General features: G+C 38.8%; 1 protein-coding gene across 9 annotated transcripts in view; it reads left to right on the forward strand.

The window, feature by feature from the left end:
• The window catches only part of LOC124117395 (voltage-dependent calcium channel type A subunit alpha-1-like), a 299,488-nt gene that overhangs the window by 227,570 nt on the left and 44,842 nt on the right, over nucleotides 1-27,076 (forward strand). For 4 of the 9 annotated variants that reach the window (XM_046479277.2, XM_048389674.1, XM_046479250.2 and 1 more), the window contains exons 22-34: nucleotides 1,323-1,444; nucleotides 2,560-2,586; nucleotides 3,763-3,819; nucleotides 6,794-6,920; nucleotides 8,297-8,486; nucleotides 9,020-9,126; nucleotides 12,556-12,573; nucleotides 14,408-14,425; nucleotides 15,947-16,046; nucleotides 16,421-16,581; nucleotides 18,975-19,115; nucleotides 19,443-19,644; nucleotides 21,817-21,981. In XM_046479277.2, coding sequence (XP_046335233.1) covers nucleotides 1,323-1,444; nucleotides 2,560-2,586; nucleotides 3,763-3,819; nucleotides 6,794-6,920; nucleotides 8,297-8,486; nucleotides 9,020-9,126; nucleotides 12,556-12,573; nucleotides 14,408-14,425; nucleotides 15,947-16,046; nucleotides 16,421-16,581; nucleotides 18,975-19,115; nucleotides 19,443-19,644; nucleotides 21,817-21,981 — 1,435 coding nt within the window. Of the gene's footprint in view, nucleotides 1-1,322; nucleotides 1,445-2,559; nucleotides 2,587-3,762; nucleotides 3,820-6,793; nucleotides 6,921-8,296; nucleotides 8,487-9,019; nucleotides 9,127-12,555; nucleotides 12,574-14,407; nucleotides 14,426-15,946; nucleotides 16,047-16,420; nucleotides 16,582-18,974; nucleotides 19,116-19,442; nucleotides 19,645-21,816; nucleotides 21,982-26,377; nucleotides 26,489-27,076 lie in introns of all 9 variants that reach the window. The other 5 variants (XM_048389678.1, XM_048389679.1, XM_048389676.1 and 2 more) reach the window with 4 other exon arrangements.

Genomic DNA, 27,076 nt, shown 5'->3' on the forward strand with positions numbered 1-27,076 from the left:
GTAGAATCAGTCATTTGTTTCATTTATTCCAAAGATTAATCAATATTTTGTATTTCAGAATTGAACAGATGATATTTGCATACTTTATCATTTCAAATTTTAAGATAGGATATGCAAGCATTAATTTTCATACATAGCCTGCTTACCAATATGAATTAGTCCTAAAACATTTTAAATTAAAATAGAGAGATCATGGTGACAAAAGTTTCCATCCAAGATCTCTGTGACTCTATTGAACCTAATTCCAGCACACTCTTTGTTATGATTAGGTCACCTTTCCTGCCTTTCACAGAAGCACATGACTGGTATTAGCCAATTCTTCAAACATTCCAAATTCTAGACAGAAATCTTAACAAGGATGATGGCCTTTTTGAACAACGATACATTGAAATAAATCCCTGATAAGAGTTGCAGATTATGAGCTGTATTTGGTCAAGGAACAAATCCCCAAAAGAGGACATGGCTGTACTGTCGTTGTGCAGTGGTCTGTGTATATGCTAAATACCCTGCACCTAGCTGCTACCACGCCTTCATTCTACGCTTCTAACTGACACAACGCTGAAAATAGTGGTCCATCCTTCACCCTGAGTGACACACTGGAAAGCAGTTGACTTCTGTATTTAACAAAAACACGTTAAATACAAACGCCATGGTTGCTCTCTTAATATTCTAACAAAGAGACTCACCACTCAGGACCCAGTTGTTGTTTTATTTTTGTGACCATGATATGAATTAGGTTGAATTAACATTGCACAGATTTGGTCTTATTCATCTTGTAAAATGAAACAAGCTCATACAAGATAAGGCTTAAAAAAATAAAAGAATTGGTTCTAAGGCAAAGGTTTTTGAAAATATAGTGCGGGCGGGCGGTGTCTTTTTTTGTATGTTCAAACTAGTATGTAACCAATAAACAGTCGTGTTATCAATAAACAGTGGTGTACAATCAACCTTGGAAAGGGCCTCCCTACATAAAAGTATTCCTTGATGAGTAAAATACTTGAATACAGTATTTGACTACCGTTAGACTTGGAATATTTAAAGATTTTGGTGTTTTTTTCAAAAGTGAAAATAAAGACAAAACGTGCGTCGAACTTTATTATGATGCGGGCGGTGCCTGAGAACCAAGACTATTATTTTTGTTAACCTAAGTATGTATCATGTAACACTGTCATCTATAGCCTACTTGCTGACAACTACTTGCTAGGTTCTGTTACCTGAGTTCCATGCTGGTTCTTTCTTTAGTTTCTTGTAGCTAGTCTGTCACTGCAATGGCCACTGTTTCTCTACCTCATATGACCTTTGACCTCCTATTGCAACACCAGCATTAATTTCAGTAGTGGGAATCGCATTGACATCAATCTACGTCAAAACAACCTCAAGGACAATCGAGACAAACAAATCCATGTAAATCTGGCTAACAATCTAGAGGACGATGATGACAACGGTGAGTTGCAAAAGTGTCAATTTCTTGTCCATTTCTCCTATATATCCATGTTGTGTACGATTAGCTTGGTGGTAGTGCCTGCTATGTATATATACTAGCTGCCATCAAAACTATACAATTATATGGAGATGTAATTCTATATGCATATATATACACACTAATGCTTTTACTGTTTTTGTCAGATGACACTCAGCCAGAATAACCTTACTTGTACAATATTTCATGGAATAATTAACGTTCCTATTTATGTATGGAAATAATGTAAGTAATTTTGCTCATGAACAAATTTGATTTAGTTTCCATGGTAACTGTGAATTTAAACATGGAGCTAATGGAAAGACGTCTTTATTGTGATACAAGATCAGATTTACTGAGAAAGTATTATGTAGAATAGTATTTCGTACCAATGCATCCCTACTTTTAATTAGACCTGTGTGCTATGCTTTATTTTATTGAATAAAGAAATACTAAACCATGTCTCAAATTCATCCAATTTGTCTCGTAAGACACAAATATGTAGTCATTATTTTTTTAGATAAATGGATCATATTATCTCACATTTTTCACAACCGATCGTGGAATGTAAATGTCCATGAACTGTGATGACGGATAAAACCATTGCCTTGCATGACTGGAATACTTCACCAGGAAACTAGCATACGTTATGATTGGAGAAGCTTAGCTTTACAGTCCTAGAGCTTGCCTCTCTTTTTTGGCAAGAATAGCAGATCGGTGTACATTTGCTATGTAGAGTGTATATATATATGTACATATATGTATACAGGCCTTTGTAACCCATACAGTTAAACCATGTTAAACCGGACACAGTTGGTCCAAGTTAGACTGTTACATTTTTCAGGATTAACAAATCATGGGTACAGCTTACCCAAGAGCAACAAGCCCAACAGTAATTGTCTGAAAAGCGGAGTTTTGAGACTATTAGGATCCGGTGTAACGAGGTTTCACTGTATTTTCTATGTCCAAAGTAGGATTTCTTGCATGGATTACATTGGTTAGCTTTCAAATCATTTCATGTTAACAAAATATAGCCTGCAATACATGTTCCATGTCTGTTTAATGGTCTACAATAATTCAATCTTGGTCCACTATTTCAGCTAAACATAAAAGCCCATACAAAGGAGGTAATGCCTGCCATTTCATTGATTTGTTTTGGTGATGGAACTGGGAGTTGTCTCCCTTTGAGACTCAGACATGTAATTTCAAGTTAAACAATTGATGAAATTTGGAATAAATGTATCACGTTAAACTTAAAACTTTATACATTTGTAATTGACATTTGAAGTCAAAAGGGAGGCAACTCATAGGAAGAATAACATGCCTGTTTAGCAATGAAATTAGCATGGAGTGGCAGTTTTATTCAGCCATTAAATTCATTATCTACATACTTCATGCACATTTATTTGTTAAATATTAGTCTGAAAAACAGAATATATTAGATGAATAGAACTTTACAAACAGCAGTATAGACAGAAATCCTTAATTTATGTTAAGTTGAATTCAGTGAATGGTTTAATTAAGAGGGCACTGACATGGTGCATCCTATTATTATTGTAATTATCTCTCGAAACAAGTGCGGTGTTAACATTTGTACCAGGTATATGCCTGGGTCTATCTTCTCTCTGTAATAACCAGGGGCCCAAGACAGTAGCATGTGGGTCTCAGAAGCCTTCAGACTCTGAACTTTGGGTGTATTTCCTTCCAGGATAAAAATGTCAGTTTTATGTAACATGACTAGTTTTGATGAATGAAATAGTCTTATATGTTTTTGCATCCCCCTTGCCTCGCTGAGTAAATTTCATTCTCAATTTTTATGCAATATCTTGTGACAGTAAAGCCCTGGTAAATCTTTCTTCATTTCATGTATGTGTGTAAACTTTAAGTAATGTGATAAAACATTTCAAAACCCCTGGCTTTTACATCAGAAATCAACACAGGCACGTTGATTATTTTTTCTAATAAAAAAAATGGTTTCTTCATAAACATTCAGTGCAATTTTAAGATTAATTTTACTGATCTTATTCACAAATTATGAATTTGATGATATTGGCTTTTGTAAGTACATTTGCCATACATTCTTACAAATACCTACAGCATGTTATTTGATGTCAATCTTTCAATAAATTTTCATTGAATTATTTTCTGAAAGCAGCATGGTTTGAAGTTCTCATGAACATTTTAACCATAGTGCATTGCATATGTAAACTGCCTGCGATTTCAGCACTTGGTATATCTTGTCAAAGGTGCTTTTCCATTTGTGTACAGTTTAACATTTTGAGCTTGATTGTATTACCTTACAGAAATGGAACCTGAAGATAAGGTTCAAAATACTGAGAACGATATAGATAATAAAGGAGGTAAAACATTTCCTGGCTTCACCCTACCACCACTTCTCAGTCTTTCCGTTTTTTTACAACTCCAACCCCCATCTCAAGTCAGAATAAACCCATCAGTTTTCCTTGCTGTAGTATAACCTGGAACCATGTTGTAGCACCATGAGCATTAACTTGGTGAATGGAATCTGGCACATTAGAAATGGACTTATGTTAAAAAAAGCAAGAAACAACTCTTTTGTTGATTTGTATGTTTTCAATCAGCCTATCATACTAACCAGATTGCTAATTGTTTTGAATTCTTTTTTAAATTTGAAAATCCTAACAGTTTTTAAATTTAAGATGTTTCATGTCACCAAACAATGATTTTCCATGTAAATGTGAATGCTTGACTGAGAGAGTTGTATATGAAACACGTATGTAGTTATCCAGTAGTATTTGCTTCATATCCCCCTTTATCTACTTCTGCAGAGGTTCCTGGTACTTATCATCAGTACCTGGTTGAAAGTGGAATTTAGGGCCCAACACAGCTGTGTGTTACAGGCACTCTCCTACTCAGAGTTCCATGCGACCAGCATAGTACCTCTGCCACAGGCCAGCGCCATGTGACGATTCGTCACATCTTACACAGTCCATTCAAGATATTGCATATGTTTTTCATCTGTTTCATTTTTGACAAGTCTACATATCTTTATAAACATATGTCAAAGAATGGTTAACTTTCATTGAGAAAATATCCTAAATCATGAAAAACTATATACCTTTGCGTAGTTATCCTAGGTATACATTGGTTGTACGGCTGCACGTGCTGTCATCAAAGCGATACGGTTACTTTGATGTGTAAATATGTATTGTCATATAACTCACTGTCGCAGTTGCAGTAGCATATTTATATAATTCTGCAAAACAATATGTAAAGCGCCCCCAAATATTTGCATTTGTTCATTCTATTCTGATTTCTGAAAAAGCGTGTTTGTTTACAAAAAAGAGAAAGTCTGGTCACATGATATGCAAATTAGCCTGTGGCAGTGGTGTGATGCTAAGTCAGCACTGCTCCGGAGTGTGTGTTACAAGATGCATGGGAGGCCTCCGTGGTCTAGTGGTAGAGCGCTGCCTGGGGAGAGGAAGGTCGGTGGTCCAATCCCCGGCCGCGGCATACCAAAAGACATTAAAAGATGGTACTTGTTGTTTCGCTGCTTGGCGCTCGGCAATAAGGGGCTAAAACAAGGACCGGTCGGCTCGGACTCAGTGTACTGTGTTAAAACAGCGGCATGGTATCTCAGTGGGCTAGCACTATAAAACCTGCATTAGTCCAGACACACATGTGCGTGCACATTGCTACATAAGTGCAATAATCTTGAACGCAACGTGTCTCCTCCCAGTGACAATGAGGCAGCAATGCAGGTGGTTGTAGTGTGCCATCATACTCCAGTTCTGTGGATCAACATCCAATTGCTCACTCATTTGACAACCCATACATATTCTGACCCACATGGATTTGGGCATTTCATTTGTTTTAATTCCCTTCCTAAGATTTAAGAATTCTTCTCTTGAATGTTTTACTTTCATCTTGATGACAATTTTGATGACTTTAGGATGTTTGAATATGTTGTAATAACAAGCAGTCGTCTTAAGGATACGTTTATCAGTTTGTTTCCTGGCGTTTATCAGTTTGTTTCCTGGTGTTTATCAGTTTGTTTCCTGGCGTTTATCAGTTTGTTTCCTGGATGTCATTGCCTGGTGGTGGGTGACATACATGTGCAGCAACAGGGCCGGCCGTGGGATCCTGGTGGCTGCCGGCTTCAGGGACGCTGCTTCTAATGGCTGGCGTGTTCCCTGTAGAGATTTAGGGGGGCCACAGTTTAAAACATAGCCACAAACTGTTGAACCAGTGTAAATGTAGGAATTCATTCAATAAGGTATTCAATACTATGAAAATTGTGAAATTTGTACATGAGGTATTTTTTCAAGACACTTCAGTTGTTGTTATCACGGGTGACATGACATCTCAGTTGATATCAGGGGTGACATGACACCTCAGTTGTTGATATCAGGGGTGACATGACACCTCAGTTGATGTCAGGAGTGACATGACACCTCAGCTGTTGATATCAGGAGTGACATGACACCTCAGTTGTTGATATCAGGAGTGATATGACACCTCAGCTGTTGATATCAGGAGTGACATGACACCTCAGTTGTTGATATCAGGAGTGATATGACACCTCAGTTCTTGATATCAGGGGTGACATGACACCTCAGCTATTGATATCAGGAGTGACATGACACCTCAGTTGTTGATATCAGGGGTGACATGACACCTCAGCTGTTGATATCAGGAATGACATGACACCTCAGCTATTGATATCAGGAGTGATATGACACCTCAGTTCTTGATATCAGGGGTGACATGACACCTCAGCTGTTGATATCAGGGGTCACATGACACCTCAGTTGATATCAGTAGTAACATGACACCTCAGTTGTTGATACCAGGAGTGATATGACACCTCAGTTGTTATCAGGGGTGACATGACACCTCAGCTGTTGATATCAGAAGTGACATGACACCTCAGTTGTTGATATCAGGAGTGAAATGACACCTCAGTTGTTGATATCAGGAGTGACATGACACCTCAGTTGTTGACATCAGGGGTGACATGACACCTCAGCTATTGATATCAGGGGTGACATGACACCTCAGTTGTTGATATCAGGAGTGACATGACACCTCAGTTGTTGATATCAGGAGTGTCATGACATCTCAGTTGTTGATATCAGGAGTGACATGACACCTCAGTTGATGATATCAGGAGTGACATGACACCTCAGTTGTGGATATCAGGAGTGACATGACACCTCAGTTGTTGATATCAGGAGTGACATTACATCTCAGTTGTTGATGTCAGGAGTGACGTGACAGCTCTGTTGTTGATGCCAACAATGACACGGCACCAATATTGAGGACATGATTGTACATATGATGTATGTATTACAGCAAGTACTACCAGTGACAGCACCATTGATATTCGACCCCACTCACAACACCAGGAAGAAAACGCTTTTGGAAGCCCCAAGCCCATGTTGCCATACAGCTCAATGTTCATCTTCGGACCAACAAATCCGTACGTTTTATATCTACATATGTTTCCTATCTTGAATTAAGATTCCCAAGATTAAACATGTATACATCAGTTCCACACTAATTTATGCTCATCTCTTCAGCTTCTGTGCAAAGACAACTCTGTAGGAACTCCAGATCATTAACTTCTGTAACTGGCTTGTGAACAGAGTAAACTGTCATGTCAAATCCCAGTGCTATTTTCGTCAGGTGTTATTGTTAAATCTGAGAACTGGGACGTGTTAGTGGTGTGTCTGAGAGCTGGGACGTGTAAGTGGTGTGTCTGAGAACTTAGAAGTGTTAGTATTGTGTCTGAGAGCTGGGATGTGTTAGTGGTGTGTCTGAGAACTGGGACGTGTTAGTGGTGTGTCTGAGAACTTAGAAATGTTAGTATTGTGTCTGAGAGCCGGGATGTGTTAGTGGTGTGTCTGAGATCTGGGACCTGTTAGTGGTGTGTCTGAGAACTGGGACGTGTTAAGTGGTGTGTCTGAGAGCTGGGACGTGTTAGTGGTGTGTCTGAGAACTGGGACGTGTTAGTGGTGTGTCTGAGAACTGGTACGTGTTAGTGGTGTGTCTGAGAGCTGGGACGTGTTACTGGTGTGTCTGAGAACTGGGACGTGTTAGTGGTGTGTCTGAGAGCTGGGACGTGTTAGTGGTGTGTCTGAGAGCTGGGACGTGTTAGTGGTGTGTCTGAGAACTGGGACGTGTTAGTGGTGTGTCTGAGATCTGGGACGTGTTAGTGGTGTGTCTGAGAGCTGGGACGTGTTAGTGGTGTGTCTGAGATCTGGGACGGGTTGGTGTGTCTGAGAACTGGGACGTGTTAGTGGTGTGTCTGAGAGCTGGGAAGTGTTAGTGGTGTGTCTGAGAACTGGGACGTGTTAGTGGTGTGTCTGAGAACTTGGAAGTGTTAGTGGTGTGTCTGAGAACTGGGACGTGTTAGTGGTGTGTCTGAGAGCTGGGACGTGTTTGTGGTGTGTCTGAGAACTGGGACGTGTTAGTGGTGTGTCTGAGATCTGGGACGTGTTAGTGGTGTGTCTGAGATCTGGGACGTGTTAGTGGTGTGTCTGAGAACTGGGACGTGTTAGTGGTGTGTCTGAGAGCTGGGACATGTTAGTGGTGTGTCTGAGAACTGGGACGTGTTAGTGGTGTGTCTGAGAACTGGGACGTGTTAGTGGTGTGTCTGAGAGCTGGGGCGTGTTAGTGGTGTGTCTGAGAGCTGGGACGTGTTAGTGGTGTGTCTGAGAGCTGGGACGTGTTTGTGGTGTGTCTGAGAACTGGGACGTGTTAGTGGTGTGTCTGAGATCTGGGACGTGTTTGTGGTGTGTCTGAGAGCTGGGACGTGTTAGTGGTGTGTCTGAGAAATGGTTTGTTCTGCTGCAGTATCCGCCGTTTCTGTCACTTTGTGGTGAACCTGCGCTACTTCGACCTGTTCATCATGATTGTCATCTGTGCAAGTAGTGTTGCTCTGGCAGCCGAGGACCCTGTCAATGAGGGCAGTTTCCGCAACATCATCCTCAACTACTTCGACTTTGTCTTCACTGGAGTCTTCACAATAGAAATGATACTAAAGGTAATTCCTGTATAAAGAAATACAGGTTCCTGAGGTCCATCTGCACGTAAGTCAGTATAATAAATAGTCTTCTGCTGTCGCATTGTGAAACACATTGTTCTCTGTGTAATGACATATTTAAAGCAGTGACTTCTCATTCATCCTTTCTATTTAAAATGACTTAAAAGATTTGTAATTGAAGAAATTAAATTAATTTGGACAACGAGCTTTAGAACTTCCTTGGCCCCTCAGAGAACAAGGGGCAAGTGAGGCCTAGCCGTCTAAGACACCACAATTCCATGTGAAGAGTTGTGTCCCTTAGGTATGCCAGGAACCTATGATCGTAAATTTGAATCACAGTTCACCTTTCTTTTGTTTCTAGATTCGTCAGCTCAAATCTGTGCTCAATTGGTTTCACCAAAGTGGTGAACCTACACCAAGATCTGAATCAGGCTTTCCTGTATAACTGATAAACTGTTCAAAGAGGCATTTAACCCATCTCACTCACCCATCAGGTACCTCATTTCTGACTTTTTATCTTGCATCTGTTTCAGGTGGTAGATTTGGGAGTGCTACTTCACCCCGGCTCATACTGTAGAGATTTGTGGAATATCCTCGACGCCACTGTCGTCATCTGTGCCTTGGTTGCCTTCGCCTTCAGGTAAAAACCCTAACAAGCCCATCTCCATTAGCTGGGAAATACCAGACACAGTGCAGCTGCAAACTTGATCCAGATTACACATCTCCACACTTTCCAGAAAGAAATATTCTCTAACCTTTCAGTGTGTTATTTGCGCAACCTGCGAATGTATTTTTTTCATGTTGTGCCTATGTGGTTTCTATGTTGTGCCACGACACAGAAGCCACAGATGGGCCAAGGAAGCAGATGCTGTGAAGAGTGGTGGAATTTGTACTGTTGTACAGCGATGTTTAGACATAGGTAGTGTTGTCATGTGGTCATGTTGTCATGGTACAGTGAAGCATGACATCTCTGTGTAAGTACCGGTACACTTGTCCTCAGATCCCTCAAGCCTCCACTCAGGCTCCCACTGGCAAGTTTAATGGGTGTAACAAGTAATTGTTCATGAATAAATAAGCATAAATGAATGACCATGCTGCAAGCACTGTTAGCGCCTATATAACATTCATGAAACTGCTTTTGTTAGGTAATTGACATTTTTTTCATTCATGCATTCTGTTAGTGATCACTGGTAACAAACTGATTCTGCATGAATAGGACATTTTACTTCAGTTTTGAATGCGAGATTGAGAATGGTAGGCTTGTAGGAATATTACATAAACACAACTCTGTTGGAATGTGGGGCTACTCTATCACTGTGTGAGCCTGGTCCATGGAAGCATCCGCCTCAGCGGTGTGAAGTAGTTCACAGGTAGACACTCTTAGAAGCATCACCATTTTTTTTTGAAGGGCAATAATTTACATAATATCCTTGAAGACAGGTGTAGGTTAGTTGTAACAAGCAATATGCCAGGCATATGGCCCATGTACATATATAGGATGGGCCAGAGAGACATGTTGTACCAGTGTTAGCTGACTAGGGACCTCGGGATGTTGTATGACTATTGTGTTGTATATCTCCATTGTATTATCTGTATTGTTGAGTTTGTGATTTGTGGTAATAATGTTGTCTTGACCAAATGCAAATACCATATACCCCTCAATGACAAAAAGGGTTTTAGGTCGACAGTTTGATATTAAATATTTTCAAAACATCTCCAGGAAACAAACGTTTAAGTGCTTTCAGTTAAATGCAAAATCAGTCAATTAAACAAGCATTGTTGTCAATGTTGCCCATGACATGGCGGTCAGCATACACCAGGCTTGGCATGTGATACTTGTTGGTCTGTTCTGGAAATCCACCTTAGTGCTAAGATCGACATAGCTTCTGTATGGCTGTATGAATACTGTGGAGCAAACATCATAGCGCTAAGGTGGAAATGGTATTACTTACAGAATGGTAAATCTTGTGAACCTGTGTGTACATGTACCGGTATGTGTATAAATGTATATGTACATCAACACATTGTCATCATCTGTGAAGAATGAAAAATCAATTATTTAAAATTAGCATTAACTAAAAACATTCAAAAACAAACAAGCAGAATAATGATTGATATGGTGATAGTAAGGGTGGTATCTCGCATGTTGACAAAGTGCTTCTTGATGCATTTTTGACCACATTTAACCTTTTCTTAGACATTGAAAGATAAATATATGCATTTCATGCTTGCTCAACGTGAATGATATATCTTGCAAAATAATTTTGAATGCTACAGACATTTATATACGATGGCATCGAATGGTTTGATATGAATTCTGCCTACGGAATTGAATAGTCTTTTAATTCTGGTACATATGATGTGTGTCACATTTGATGATGATGTTGCGGGTAGGACGTCTTTGTCCCCATGCTTGCTGTGATGTCAAGTGCCAGTACTCCGTCAGCCATGTTGATAACAGCTCCCACAGTGACCGTCAACACCACAAAGTCAAACGTTGGCCTGCTTTAGAAAGAGCAGAGTTTTCTAACTGAACAATTAATTTCTTCCAACAATCTGTGCTTGTGCCAACTCGCGCTTATGCTTCCATTCGACTCTTATCTGGTAACTACTTATGTTATCAGATATCATAACATCTCATTCTCTTTCAACTCTCATAGTACTCAGATAACAACGCATTCTCTCTCTCACTACTCACACTATCTGATAACAATGCATTCTCTCTCTCACTACTCACACTATCTGATAACAATGCATTCTCTCTCTCACTACTCACACTATCTGATAACAATGCATTTTCTCTATCGCTACTCACACTATCCGATAACAACTTATTTCACTCTCTCACTGCTCACACTATCTGATCACAATGCATTCTCTCTCTCACTACTCACACTATCTGATAACAACTCATTTCACTCTCTCACTACTCACCCTATCTGACAACAACTCACACTATCTGTTAACAACTTATTCACTCTCATACTACTCGCACTATCTAATAACTACTCATTTCACTCTCTCACTACTCACACTATCTGACAACAACTCACACTATCTGTTAACAACTTATTCACTCTCATACTACTCGCACTATCTAATAACTACTCATTTCACTCTCTCACTACTCACACTATCTGATAACAACATAATCACTCTCTCACTACTCACACTATCTGATAACAGCTCATTCATTTTCTCACTACTCACACTATCTGATAACAGCTCATTCACTCTCTCACTACTCCCACTATCTAACAACAACTCATTTCACTCTCTCACTACTCCCACTATCTAACAACAACTCATTTCACTCTCTCACTACTTACACTATCTGATAACAACATATTCACTCTCTCACTACTCACACTATCTGATAACAACTCATTCATTCTCTCACTACTCACACTATCTGATAACAACATATTCACTCTCTCACTACTCACACTATATGATAACAGATCATCTAATCTCTCACTACTCACACTATCTGACAACAACTCACACTATCTGATAACAGCTCATTGACTCTCTCACTACTTGCACTATCTGATAACAGCCCATTCACTCTCTCACTACTTGCACTATCTGATAACAGCCCATTCACTCTCTCACAACTTGCACTATCTGATAACAGCCCATTCACTCTCTCACTACTCACACTATCTGATAACAGCTCATTCACTCTCACTACTTGCAGTATCTAATAATAGCTCATTCTCAACTCTCTATCATTCACTGTCAACTCTCACACCACTCACACTCAATTTCACATCTCTCTTCACTCTCGGTCACACAAACTTTTAAGGGCTGAAATATGATCACAAATGTCAGCAAATTCACACAACCATTTTTTAACAATGAAATATTTCAACAATTCAGTAAAATGTTGACATATTTGCAAAAGCCATACACAGAGCAGGTTAACTCCATCCATGTTGTCTTGTGAGGGACCAGTTTGACTCCAGCTGTTGGACAGCTGCTTGAGGTATGGTGTGAAGTTGCTGGCAGCGTGTTTGTGGCCTTTCTATTGTATTGTATGTTGATTGTCAGCACTCTTTGTGTACAGTTCGAGTGAGCTACAGGGGTGAGTGGTCCTTTCACTGACTTACTGGAGGGGTTATCTACATGGAGCTTACATTCACATTGAACCAACACAAATACTCACCATTTCAAAAATTCAATTTAACAACTCCGTTTACGGTACACTCTATGAAACCATAGACTAGTAATCAAAGTTTGTTTTTTGTTTTGATATATGTAGATATTTTTAAATTCGAATTAAACATTATTTTATCCATTTACTGATGACAACTTGTCTGGGTATTTGAAAGTGTTGGTTCAGTGTGGAAATAAACATTTCATTGTTTTCGTCAAGCGGTGGCAGTGAATCCCTCGATGAACAATCTGGAGTCTGCATGGTGCAGGGCGGCAGCCGGTTATCTGAGTACTATAAGCTGCAGGGTGTGCCTAGACGTGGTGGAGTCAGTGTTGTGCAAACCAGACACTCATCATTGCCAACAAACATCATGATAGATACACATCCTCCTCACAGCAGTCGCGGGGGGGGGGGGGGGGGGGGGCGGTGGATGGGAAAGGGGTTCTCTGATTTCCTTTTGTACAGAATTTGGGAGGGACTTGTTTGGGGTGTTTTTTGTTTAGGATGTTCTTGACTGGGTTTTAAATTATTCTTACTTTGTATGAGACAGTAATTTTAGTTTGAATTCTTTTCCATTTTATTCTTTTTATTTACTGCTGTGAATACTATACCTATCATGATGTTTTACATTTGTCATACATGTTTATTTTTATAGAATTATTTTAGAAGATAATATCAGCTCCTATAGAAATAGGCCAGAAGATATTTCTTTCTTCCTTTCCATAACACTGACCTTTTTATAAGAATAATTCCTTTTTTCCAACTAAGTTTTAATTTCTTCCTGTAATTCCCATTCAAGGCTAAACACTAGGATCCTAGCAGCAGCTTGTGTTGTGTGTCTAAATGAGAATATAGTATATTTTATGTATGCACCATCTTCAATATTCTGTCCTGAAACAATGCAGCTGGTGGGGCCAGTGAGAGGGTTGTCCAGCTTGATCCAACTGATACGATCAGGGTTAGACGAAGCATAAGCCCCAGAAGTCTCGCTGTGTGTATTTTTGTCATGATATTGAAAAGAAAACTTACCAGTTAGTCAATGCCCTGGGATAAATGTGTCACTTTTATTGCCTGATAAAAGGATGGACTTTGAAATAGCAGGTTGACGTGGTTGAACAGTGTTATAGTATAGGACTTTGTGTTCAGATGGGTTGACTTTTGTGGTAAAAGCGGGCCTTAAGCCCTTCAACAGTTTGATGCATGGTATCTGAGCTAAAGAAACACTGTTTGACATTAACTATACTATATTCTCATTTTAGAATGAAGTATGTTTCTTATGCCATATTCTCGACCTACTCTGTAGGTGATATGTTTATATATAAATAAGATGACCTATGATGTTTTGATGACTTTTTTTACAAGTTAATTGACAATGTATTGGCCAGTCTATAAAATACAGATTATCTCGACTGATTTGTCATAATAATGGTAATGGTTAATGAATATATACTAAAGTTGATAAGGTAAATAAAGGCATATTTTAGTATTCAAAACAACAATAAACAGTTCGAAAGAGTAAATAACTATTGTTTGATTTTCAGAATTCCTTGTGATGACTATGTTTTTTCTTGTTTCAACTTTTTCCATTCCTGTCCCTTTAATACTATTTCTGCTTCTTTGTCAGGAAGAAGTGAAGTCACTAAAACATGCCTTTTATTTGAATCTATCATCTTGCCACTTCAGTCCAGTCTTCTAGTTTCCGTCCTGGTTCTCAACTATTATACTAGAAATTTCTATTCGTACCTTCTGCTGTTTCTTTCAGAATTCAGATTACGTTAACGTAAATATAATCCTAGCATGTTATTGTAAATATTAATTTTTCGTGTACATTTTATTCACATGATTAGCCCCTGAATGTCTAGATATTGGTCTGTAGTTTGTGGAATTTCTTCTGCATTTCTACCTTCGGCTGGCTTTGGATCTCGTGGAGAGTATATATAATTATATATATATATCTCTCTTCATTGCGATATGCTCAATTTTGGTTACTGCGCAGATGCACTTCTTTTGTGTAATGCAAAGGGCACAGTTCACATTCTTTAGCCCTTTGGAAGGGATATCCACGTTTTGTCCCTACAACATACTAGATGATTTCAGTTGTCTCACATTGGCTGTGTATATATCGCCTTTAGTGGCAATCAACGCATTGAAGGTCTACTGTATGCCATATACCCATATTTATTACAGTTACTGTTATGACGGTGTTTTTACATGAATTTCTTGTTTGATTCTATCGTTCATGCGATACTTTCTCAATGCATTGTGTTTCACTGTAAATATGTGCCAATTTTGTCACCTTTTTATAAGAGTTTTATTATCTTTGGAGATTGACACCCATTTTCTGTTAGCTCGTATATTATGTACACTGTATATATTGACAGTGGGAAATGGGGGTTACAGACATTTCGAAAATCATTGCTTTTTAATATTTGTACATAATGTTTGAAATGTTTTGGATATGCCATATATTAATTCATTTTGGTTCTTTTTTATTTTGCATTAGTGTAATGTCTCTGTGAAATTGACATCCTTGTGAAATTGACAAGTGTCTATTTCGTTCCTTGCCTCCACTTCCTACAGGGTGTACATTGCTAATGTCAGAGCAAGCAACTATAAGCACTGCACGACATGCGTAACTCGGTGATGGTTTGCCATTGACATGTACATGTAATGCACATTAAAGAAGTATGCACATTGATTAATCTCAGGAATGTTTTATATCATTTCAATTTTAAGAAGTTCAGTCAACTATTCAATGAATTTCAAGAATTATCACTCAAGTGTTAGAGCTTTCAGTATGTTCTTTTCTAGATGTAGTAGAGGATGAAATTGCACGTCTCTTTCAAACAATTTATTTCCTATATAAAACTAAGATGCTATGAGGAACACTGCTTGATATGAACAATCTGAACATAAAGAAGCATTTCTCTGTTGATAAACTCACTATTTCTCACAAAATTATACAATGTATATAGATACTCCTTAGTATGGATGTAATAGTCTAGACAATAAGTTCCTTGCGCACATAAATAGGATGATTATCTAGAGATCAGCATGCAATGTACTATCTCAAGCAAGTAATGGCCAAGCATGAAATGTATCACGTGAAGAATAAGACGAATTCTTTCCTCTGGCTTATAATAAGATGAGTGCCTAAATCTCGCATCTCTAGTGGTGCATGATCTATCAACAATCATATATGCATCTCGGCCGCCACTGACAAGTGATTATTTCCACACTCCATGCAAACTGTACATTCAACAGTGAAATGAACATCTTACACACTTTTTGTGACTTTCAGGGGAGACAACGCAGGCAAAAATCTCAACACCATCAAGTCACTCCGAGTTTTGAGGGTGTTACGACCCCTTAAAACAATCAACAGGGTTCCCAAGTTGAAGGTTAGTCTTGTAACAGGTAGCAGTGAGGAAGGTAGACATTCCTTATAAAATGAAAACGTACGTTTTACCAACTTACATATTGCTGTGTAGAACAATCATTTCAACTTTTGCATGACATGATTAACCTTTATGCTAACACCTGGTGTTATCAACTCCTTTTTTACTCATAATATGGAGATTGATTTTATCAAATATATTCTTACTTTCATATTTCTGAGCTTAGTCATGCCAATCCATTCTTGTAGAAATTCTAAATGCAGTGTTGCTGTAGATGATAGTTATTCTCATAATTAACAGAAATTCCATACAGTAATTTTCTTTGTGACTATGTCCAATGCCTTTTATGTCTGATGGAGTTACCCCCTTGTTTTCAGGCGGTATTTGACTGTGTCGTTCATTCACTGAAGAACGTATCCAATATCCTCATCGTGTATGCATTGTTTCAATTCATCTTCGCTGTTATCGCTGTGCAACTGTTTAAAGGGAAGTTCTTCTACTGCACCGATGAGTCAAAGGCTACGAAGGATGAGTGCCAGTAAGGACCAGTCTCGGCTCATAACTAAGTCTTTAACATATTGTGCCCTAACTCTCTTATACATAGACGTTCAACTCTCTCACACAGAGAATCAAAGTCTCTCATACATAGACCTCTACATCTCTCACACATAGACATCAAAGTCTCTCACACAAACACCTCTAATTTCTAACACATAGACCTCAACGTCTTTCACACATAGACCTTAAAGTCTCTCACACATTGACCTCTACATCTCTTACACATAGACCTCTAAGTCACACACACAAACACCTCTAATTTCTAACACATAGACCTCTACATCTCTCACACATAGACCTCTAAGTCTCTCACACATAGACCTCTAAGTCTCTCACACATTGACCTCTACATCTCTCACACATAGACCTCTAAGTTTCTCACACATAGACCTCTAAGTCCCACACACATAGACCTCTAAGTCTCTCACACATAGACATCAAAGTCTCTCACACAAAGACATCTAAGTCTCTCACACATAGACATCTAAGTCTCGCACACATAGACTTCTGAGTCTCTTACACATAGACCTCTAAGTCTCTCACACATAGACATCTAAGTCCCACACAAAGACCTCTATGTCCCACACACATAGACATCTAAGTCTCACACACATAGACTTCTAAGTCTCTTACACATAGACATCTAAGTCTCTCACACATAGACATCTAAGTCTCTCACACATAGACATCTAAGTCTCTCACACATAGACATCTAAGTCTCTCACACATAGACCTCTAAGTCTCGCACACATAGACCTCTAAGTCTCGCACACATAGACATCTGAGTCTCTCACACATAGACCTCTAAGTCTCGCACACATAGACCTCTAAGTCTCTTACACATAGACCTCTAAGTCTCTTACACATAGACCTCTAAGTCCCACACACATAGACCTCTGAGTCCCACACACATAGACTTCAAAGTCTCTTACACATAGACCTCTAAGTCCCACACACATAGACTTCTGAGTCTTGCACACATAGACTTCTGAGTCTTGCACACATAGACTTCTGAGTCTTGCACACATTGACCTCTGAGTCTCACACACATAGACTTCTGAGTCTCTCACACATAGACTTCTGAGTCTCACACACATAGACTTCTGAGTCTCACACACATAGACATCTAAGTCTTGCACACATAGACTTCTGAGTCTCACACACATAGACTTCTGAGTCTCGCACATATAGACTTCTGAGTCTCACACACATAGACTTCTGAGTCTCGCACACATAGACTTCTAAATCTCTCACACATAGACTTCTGAGTCTTGCACACATAGACTTCTGAGTCTCGCACACATAGACTTCTGAGTCTCACACACATAGACTTCTGAGTCTCACACACATAGACATCTAAGTCTCGCACACATAGACATCTAAGTCTCGCACACATAGACATCTAAGTCTCGCACACATAGACTTCTGAGTCTCTCACACATAGACTTCTGAGTCTCACACACATAGACTTCTGAGTCTCGCATACATAGACTTCTGAGTCTCGCACGCATAGACTTCTAAGTCTCACACACATAGACATCTAAGTCTCGCACACATAGACATCTAAGTCTCGCACACATAGACTTCTGAGTCTCTCACACATAGACTTCTGAGTCTCACACACATAGACTTCTGAGTCTTGCACACATAGACTTCTGAGTCTCGCACACATAGACTTCTGAGTCTCACACACATAGACTTCTGAGTCTCACACACATAGACTTCTGAGTCTCGCACACATAGACTTCTGAGTCTCGCACACATAGACTTCTGAGTCTCACACACATTGACCTCTGAGTCTCGCACACACAGACTTCTAAATCTCTCACACATAGACCTCTAAGTCCAACACACATAGACATCTGAGTCTCTCACACATAGACTTCTGAGTCTCGCACACACAGACTTCTAAATCTCTCACACATAGACTTCTAAATCTCTCACACATAGACTTCTGAGTCTCGCACACATAGACTTTTAAGTCTCTCACACATAGACTTCTGAGTCTCGCACACATAGACTTCTGAGTCTCGCACACATAGACTTCTAAATCTCTCACACATAGACTTCTGAGTCTCGCACACAAAGACCCCAAAGGGAATACATATATCATTAGACCAGACCAAATGTTTTTCTTGAATTTTGTATGAACCTATCCTCTATATTTTTCAGATTAAAAACAAATACTGCTTGAAAATAATGACACATTTCTCAGTAGTTTGGACTTGACTTTTACTCTTAACTTTTTGTAAAGAAAATTGAAAATTTATAGGCTAAAAACAAACATATGTAATGTACTATCAGGAATTCCATGTAGCTCAAGATATGTTTGTTTATGTGACATGTTGAGGTACAAATGGGTTGTGTGTGCAGGGGTCAGTACTTTGACTACGATGGTGGGGAAGTCCCCACAGTGAAGGATCGTGAATGGCTGCGGCAAGAGTTTCACTATGATGACATCGCTATGGCCATGTTGACACTGTTCACTGTCACCACTGGAGAGGGATGGCCAGGGTAAGATATGTTAAGGGTAAATCTAATTTTTAGATATGTGTAAATTCTCTTTGAAAATTCACTTGACTTATTACATGTATTTTTCTCTTTTGACATCTTTGGATGATGTCTTGAATGTACATGTTCGGAGAGTTTGGGGCTACAAAATGAAATCTATTTGGTCCCCAGGCAATGACATTTTTCAAGATATTGTGCAGTGTAATTTCTTTATCATGAAAATGCATCTTATTTGAAGCATTTAATTGTTAATTGTTACGGTGTTGTATATTTGTATGTTACAGTATTGTATATTTGTATGTTACAGTATTGTATATTTGTATGTTCCAGTATCTTGAAGCATTCAATGGATTCCACAACGGAGAACCATGGTCCCCAGCCTGGGTTCAGCATGGAGATGGCTGTTTTCTATGTGGTGTTCTTCATTGTGTTCCCTTTCTTCTTTGTCAATATCTTCGTTGCCTTGATCATCATCACATTCCAGGAACAGGGAGAAAACGAGCTCATTGACCAAGATCTAGACAAGAATCAGGTAAGTCATCTTGTTGCATTGACTCTAGCAGGAAGTCAGCAGTGTAGCTCACCAGACTAACATGCCCTCTGTAACCCACCAGTTTGTCACAAGTTAGATATCATTTACAATCATCTTCAAATGTCATAATGATGCACATAGAAAATGGATGTTTGTCTACACAAACATGTAGGATGATTGCTGAGTTTGTTCATTCTAATCACTCCTTACTCATGGGTTGAAGCTGCTGATAATTCAACATTCACCTGTTCATTTGTTAACCTAATTTATTGTATACTTCTGTAGAGCATCCTCAGGTGTTTTGTTTTGTTTCTGTTTTTTTAGTGTTGTCTAACCCTGTCCCAGGTGAGATTGCCTGCATGTACAGATCACTCAAACATTCTTTAAATGCGATGTAATGAAGATATACAACATTCTGCCGTGACATTGTAGAATCCTGCCTTCTGATTGGTCTGCTCGTAGTATAGAATCTAATTAGACTATGATATTGCTCTTGACCATATGAAATTTTATGACTGCAAAAAGAAATATTCATTTAGGAGCTCTACCTTCTTCGTTTGATCAAATACTGATCTTACTTCTCCATTTGATCAAATACTGATCTTACTTCTCCATTTGATCAAATACTGATCTTACTTCTCCATTTGATCAAATACTGATCTTACTTCTCCATTTGATCAAATTTTGATCTTACTTCTTCATTTGATCAAATGTTGATCTTACTTCTTCATTTGATCAAATGTTGATCTTACTTCTCCATTTGATCAAATGTTGATCTTACCTTAAGTTTGCTAAATAAGGTGTTTGGTTCCTACATTATTTACAGAAAGTGTGGCAATAGTTTTCTGAAGTTGATGTGCTAATTCTTAGAGAGTGCATTGTAGACAACTTGATGATGTCATCATAGTGGTGTGTACTTCAGAACGAAACATTACAAAACTTCATTGCATTGCTTCATTTTCTCTAAGGATATCAGTTGGAATAATGCTATCAGTTGGAATAATGCTATCAGTTGGAATAATGCTATTAGGATATCTGCCTACTTGATATTATTGTGTCACATGGAAGTGGTTCAAGTATTATGGTGATAGTTATGGTATAGGTACATGAAAGCAAACACATTTGCAGATTAAAACTGATCTTCAATAATCACTGAATATGTCCTTTCAACCTACTGAAAAAAAAAAATTAGGCGCAACCGACATGACATAGCATTCCTGCTATAACCAAGTCATAGTGTCATGGTAGGATTAAAATAAACCAACTGTGTTTTCAATTTAGAGGTTTCAATCTTTGATTTGAAACCTGTAATTTTTTAAACTTCAGCACCAAATGCAATGGTGTGTGGTTTCAAATGTGAAAACATTACCTGTGTACCAAGTATATTTGAATGCTCTACATGGAAAACACACTAGTGTTATCTCCTAATCATTGATCAGATGTTTGCATGATGTGAAATGCCCATAAAAAAAATCTCTTATTTGTTCATATGACATGAAATAAGGATTTTAAACAATAGTCCATATGCATATGAAATGGAGATTAAAGAAATCATTCAAATGCTACCATGGTAAGCATAATATGAAATGATGATAAAACAATCCTTCAATTGTTAGCATGAAATGATAATAAAAACAATCCTTCAATTGTTAGCCTGAGATGGAGATAAAAAACATCCTTAAACTGTTGGCATGATATGAAATGAAGAGAAAAACAATTTTTCAATTGTTGGCATGAAATGAAGATAGGAAACAGTCCTCAAACTGTTGGCATGAAATGAAGATAGGAAACAGTCCTCAAACTGTTGGCATGATATGAAATGAAGATAAAACAATCCTTCAACAGTCAGCTTGAAATGAAGATAAAAACAAACTTTCAATTGCTAGCACGAAATGAAATAAAGATAAAAAGAACCCTTCACTGATATTAATTGTTCATTGTTATCATTATTAATATGTTAATAAGTATTCTCTTTGGCCATTTAGTTTTCTTCAGTTTAATCTTTTTTAAAAAGGATAGTAGACCTTTCTCTTAAAACTTAATTCACACCTGATGCTTAATTCATTACTGCTGAATGAGATATATCCAATTTATCAGTGAAAATTGGTGAAAATTGAACATGCCTTTAAGAAAAATGCACATTTTGATGCAAATTCAATTTTTGTTTTTCAGAAACAATGTATAGACTTTGCTATCCATGCTAAACCACAATGTAGGTTTATGCCCAAGTCCAAGGACTCACTGAAACACAAGATCTGGAAGCTGGTCGTGTCCACCAAGTTTGAGTATTTCATTATGACGCTGATTGCGTTGAACACAATTGTCCTGATGATGAAGGTGGGTGTACATTTCACTTGTCACATATACAGCTGTTACTTGTCACATATACAGCTGTTACTTGTCACATATACAGCTGTTACTTGTCACATATACAGCTGTTACTTGTCACATATACAGCTGTTACTTGTCACATATACAGCTGTTACTTGTCACATATACAGCTGTTACTAGTTAACTGTCCCTCGTGGAACACATTGGTGGATCTCCTTAACAGTAGGACATGTATTCCTCATGTTGATTTATTTGGCAAATGTCACATATTTTGATTATTAGATAATTGCTTGGTGTTTTTCTTGCGAAACGAACAATGTGAAATGTATCTGTATTGCTACATGACATTGTATCAGTAACTTCAGGTCAAAGTGAAATGTATCATACGAGGGTTGGTCTACTGTTTATGAGATCTATTTCATCTTCTGAAAACCAATACATGTTGATTAACAATGAATTTGATACTTTTTATAGTTCAGAGGGATGAGTGTATTCTTTTCATTAAAATAAATGAATGAATCACATCAATAAAGAACAATGTTAGCATAGCTCTTGGTGTTTGTAAACATTCTGATAACCAACTTTATATTCACAGAAAAAATACAGTAATGTTGTATCAATGTTGAACAAATAATTGAAAGTGACATCACAATTTTCTCACTGACTTTTGGTTTCAATGTAGACATGAGTGAGAGTTTACTGATGACTCAATTCAGTTTATCTACAACATTTTACATTTTATTTCACATTTGTTACTTCACTATATGACATATGAAGATTGCATTTTTGAAAATCAAATATAAAAGTATACCAAGGCTCATTAATATGATTTATGGTATTTTGTTCATAAAGTCCACATTTTATCATCTTCTGCATGAGTCAAATGATGATTTTAATGACATTTTGAAAATGCAATCTTCGGTAAATTAATCAGCCTTGCATTTTTTCAGCACTTTATATGTGATGCTGCCAGCTAAAACGTTCTTATCATTGAAAGTATTATGTATGATGTATTTCTGCTTGTGTGAATCCCTCCTGGGGTAGAGATGTTTGTAGAAGTATATCTCTCTTGTGGGGAACAGGAGAGAGATAAGTCTTGGGTAGGGATGTGTTAAAGACAATGTATGTGTGTCATTTAATTTTGTAAATAGGTGTATCAAGGTTAAGTGATGAATACTGCTTTCTAATATATAAATTACTATTAAAGGATATCAATGAAACTAGTATAAAATGCATGAATACTCTTGGACAAGCCTATATTTTTAATCAGTGACATTGTACAAAATCTGTCTTTAACAATAAATAAATATCAGAAAAAATTATCTTTCTTCCAACTAGAGATACTATAAGAGTAACACTATTTTTCAGGGCATTATTTTTTGCAGAAGCCTGAGGTCTTCCATTAACTGCCCGATGAAGGAGGGCAGTTGAAAAGACCGACAGCTTCTGTTAATGATAATACCCTGAAAAATAGCGTTACCGTTATTTTAGCTAAAAATGGATGGAATATGTTATCAAATAAAAAGAAACAACAATATCGGTTTTGGAACATTTACTGCAATCAACACGATTGTCACTGACCCACTTTTACAAATATGGAAACATCATAGAACAAACCAGATGACATCACTATCGAACGTAAGGTCACCTATCCCTATCCTATGATATCACCTAGCAACGGGCGTGATAATCGTGACACATCCTAGTCACACATCCTAGCATTGTGATACATCTTAGTCACACATCCTAGCATTGTGATACATCCTAGTCACACATCCTAGCATTGTGACACATCCTAGTCACACATCCTAGCATTGTGACACATCCTAGTCACACATCCTAGCATTGTGACACAGCCTTGTCACACATCCTAGCATTGTGACACGTCCTAGTCACACATCCTAGCATTGTGACACATCCTAGTCATACATCCTAGCATTGTGATACGTCCTAGTCACACATCCTAGCATTGTGATACATCCTAGTCACACATCCTAGGATTATGACACGTCCTAGTCACACATCCTAGCATTGTGACACATCCTAGTCACACATCCTAGCATTGTGATACGTCCTAGTCACACATCCTAGCATTGTGACACGTCCTAGTCACACATCCTAGCATTGTGACACGTCCTAGTCACACATCCTAGCATTGTGACACGTCCTAGTCACACATCCTAGCATTGTGACACGTCCTAGTCACACATCCTAGCATTGTGACACGTCCTAGTCACACATCCTAGCATTGTGACATGTCCTAGTCACACATCCTAGCATTGTGACACATCCTAGTCACACATCCTAGCATTGTGACATGTCCTAGTCACACATCCTAGCATTGTGACACGTCCTAGTCACACATCCTAGCATTGTGACACATCCTAGTCACACATCCTAGCATTGTGATACGTCCTAGTCACACATCCTAGCATTGTGACACGTCCTAGTCACACATCCTAGCATTGTGACACATCCTAGTCACACATCCTAGCATTGTGACACATCCTAGCATTGTGACATGTCCTAGTCACACATCCTAGCATTGTGACACATCCTAGTCACACATCCTAGTCACACATCCTAGCATTGTGACACGTCCTAGTCACACATCCTAGCATTGTGACACGTCCTAGTCACATATCCTAGCATTGTGACACGTCCTAGTCACACATCCTAGCATTGTGACACGTCCTAGTCACACATCCTAGCATTGTGACACGTCCTAGTCACACATCCTAGCATTGTGACATGTCCTAGTCACACATCCTAGCATTGTGACACGTCCTAGTCACACATCCTAGCATTGTGACACGTCCTAGTCACACATCCTAGCATTGTGACACGTCCTAGTCACACATCCTAGCATTGTGACACATCCTAGTCACACATCCTAGCATTGTGATACGTCCTAGTCACACATCCTAGCATTGTGACACGTCCTAGTCACACATCCTAGCATTGTGACACATCCTAGTCACACATCCTAGCATTGTGACACATCCTAGCATTGTGACATGTCCTAGTCACACATCCTAGCATTGTGACACATCCTAGTCACACATCCTAGTCACACATCCTAGCATTGTGACACGTCCTAGTCACACATCCTAGCATTGTGACACGTCCTAGTCACATATCCTAGCATTGTGACACGTCCTAGTCACACATCCTAGCATTGTGACACGTCCTAGTCACACATCCTAGCATTGTGACACGTCCTAGTCACACATCCTAGCATTGTGACATGTCCTAGTCACACATCCTAGCATTGTGACACATCCTAGTCACACATCCTAGCATTGTGACATGTCCTAGTCACACATCCTAGCATTGTGACACGTCCTAGTCACACATCCTAGCATTGTGACACATCCTAGTCACACATCCTAGCATTGTGATACGTCCTAGTCACACATCCTAGCATTGTGACACGTCCTAGTCACACATCCTAGCATTGTGACACATTATAGTCATACATCCTAGCATTGTGACACAGCCTTGTCACACATCCTAGCATTGTGACACGTCCTAGTCACACATCCTAGCATTGTGACACGTCCTAGTCACACATCCTAGCATTGTGACACATCCTAGTCACACATCCTAGCATTGTGACACGTCCTAGTCACACATCCTAGCATTGTGACATGTCCTAGTCACACATCCTAGCATTGTGACACATCCTAGTCACACATCCTAGCATTGTGACATGTCCTAGTCACACATCCTAGCATTGTGACACATCCTAGTCACACATCCTAGCATTGTGACATGTCCTAGTCTCACATCCTAGCATTGTGACACGTCCTAGTCACACATCCTAGCATTGTGACACATCCTAGTCACACATCCTAGCATTGTGACACGTCCTAGTCACACATCCTAGCATTGTGACATGTCCTAGTCACACATCCTAGCATTGTGACACATCCTAGTCACACATCCTAGTCACACATCCTAGCATTGTGACACATCCTAGTCAAACATCCTAGCATTGTGACACGTCCTAGTCACACATCCTAGCATTGTGACACGTCCTAGTCACACATCCTAGCATTGTGACACGTTCTAGTCACACATCCTAGCATTGTGACACGTCCTAGTCACATATCCTAGCATTGTGACACGTCCTAGTCACACATCCTAGCATTGTGACATGTCCTAGTCTCACATCCTAGCATTTGAAGCAATTAAAACATAGAAGAAATTGACAGTCAGTATAACTTTCCATTTTATAGCAAAAAGGAGTTGAAATTGTCAAATAATGAAATAATTGCTACATCAGCAACATTTTGCACTCTCTACAGTAGCTTCATATATCAAGTAGTCCAAGTCATTGATGCCACTGTGGAGGCATTGAGAGTAGTTGTACAGCTGTTATTATTGTCTTGTTTGCCAGTACCATGATCAGAGCGATCTATATATGGAGGTGCAGAAATACCTAAACATTGGGTTTACCTGTTGCTTCACCATGGAGTGCGGGCTCAAGATGATAGGGTTCGGACCGCGGGTAAGCCGGACGCGCACGATGACCAGTGCCCCGGGTAGACTAGTCAGCTCCATAACTAACTTCACTTTCATTTTCTCACACATCATGTCACAAGAACCCAAGGGGGTGTTCTGCATAGAGCCAAATAAAACTGAAGTGTCTTTCTGGTATTAATTGTTCCACACAACAGATGTCATGACACAATTATGTAATACCCCCTGTTTTCTTGCTGACCCAGTTTATTTATGAGTGGATGCAGGGTTGGGAGTTTGTGCTTCAACAATACCTGTTACTTCTTCGTGTGCAATGGGTCCTACTCCCTGATGCCAGATTGGCTAATGTCATCCCATTGTAGACATTGCCAGCAGGGAAGTGACAGATATTGTTCCATTTTCATTGAAATAACCTTTCCTTATGCTTTTGGTCAAAGTTGAATCCTAATTTTGTATCACAAATTCAATTTCTTTGATTTTTGTTCTTAGTGTGATGCACAGATTTTTTAAAGCCAACTCCACACCAAAAGCATTTGGAATCACATCACATGATTTTCTAATGGGAATGGTTTTTCTCTATATCTTTGTTTTTCTTTCCCTTTCATTTTGCGTACTT

Source organism: Haliotis rufescens, unplaced genomic scaffold, assembly GCF_023055435.1.
Source record: "Haliotis rufescens isolate VD_foot unplaced genomic scaffold, xgHalRufe1.0.p SCAF_8, whole genome shotgun sequence".
Lineage (NCBI taxonomy): Eukaryota > Metazoa > Mollusca > Gastropoda > Lepetellida > Haliotidae > Haliotis > Haliotis rufescens.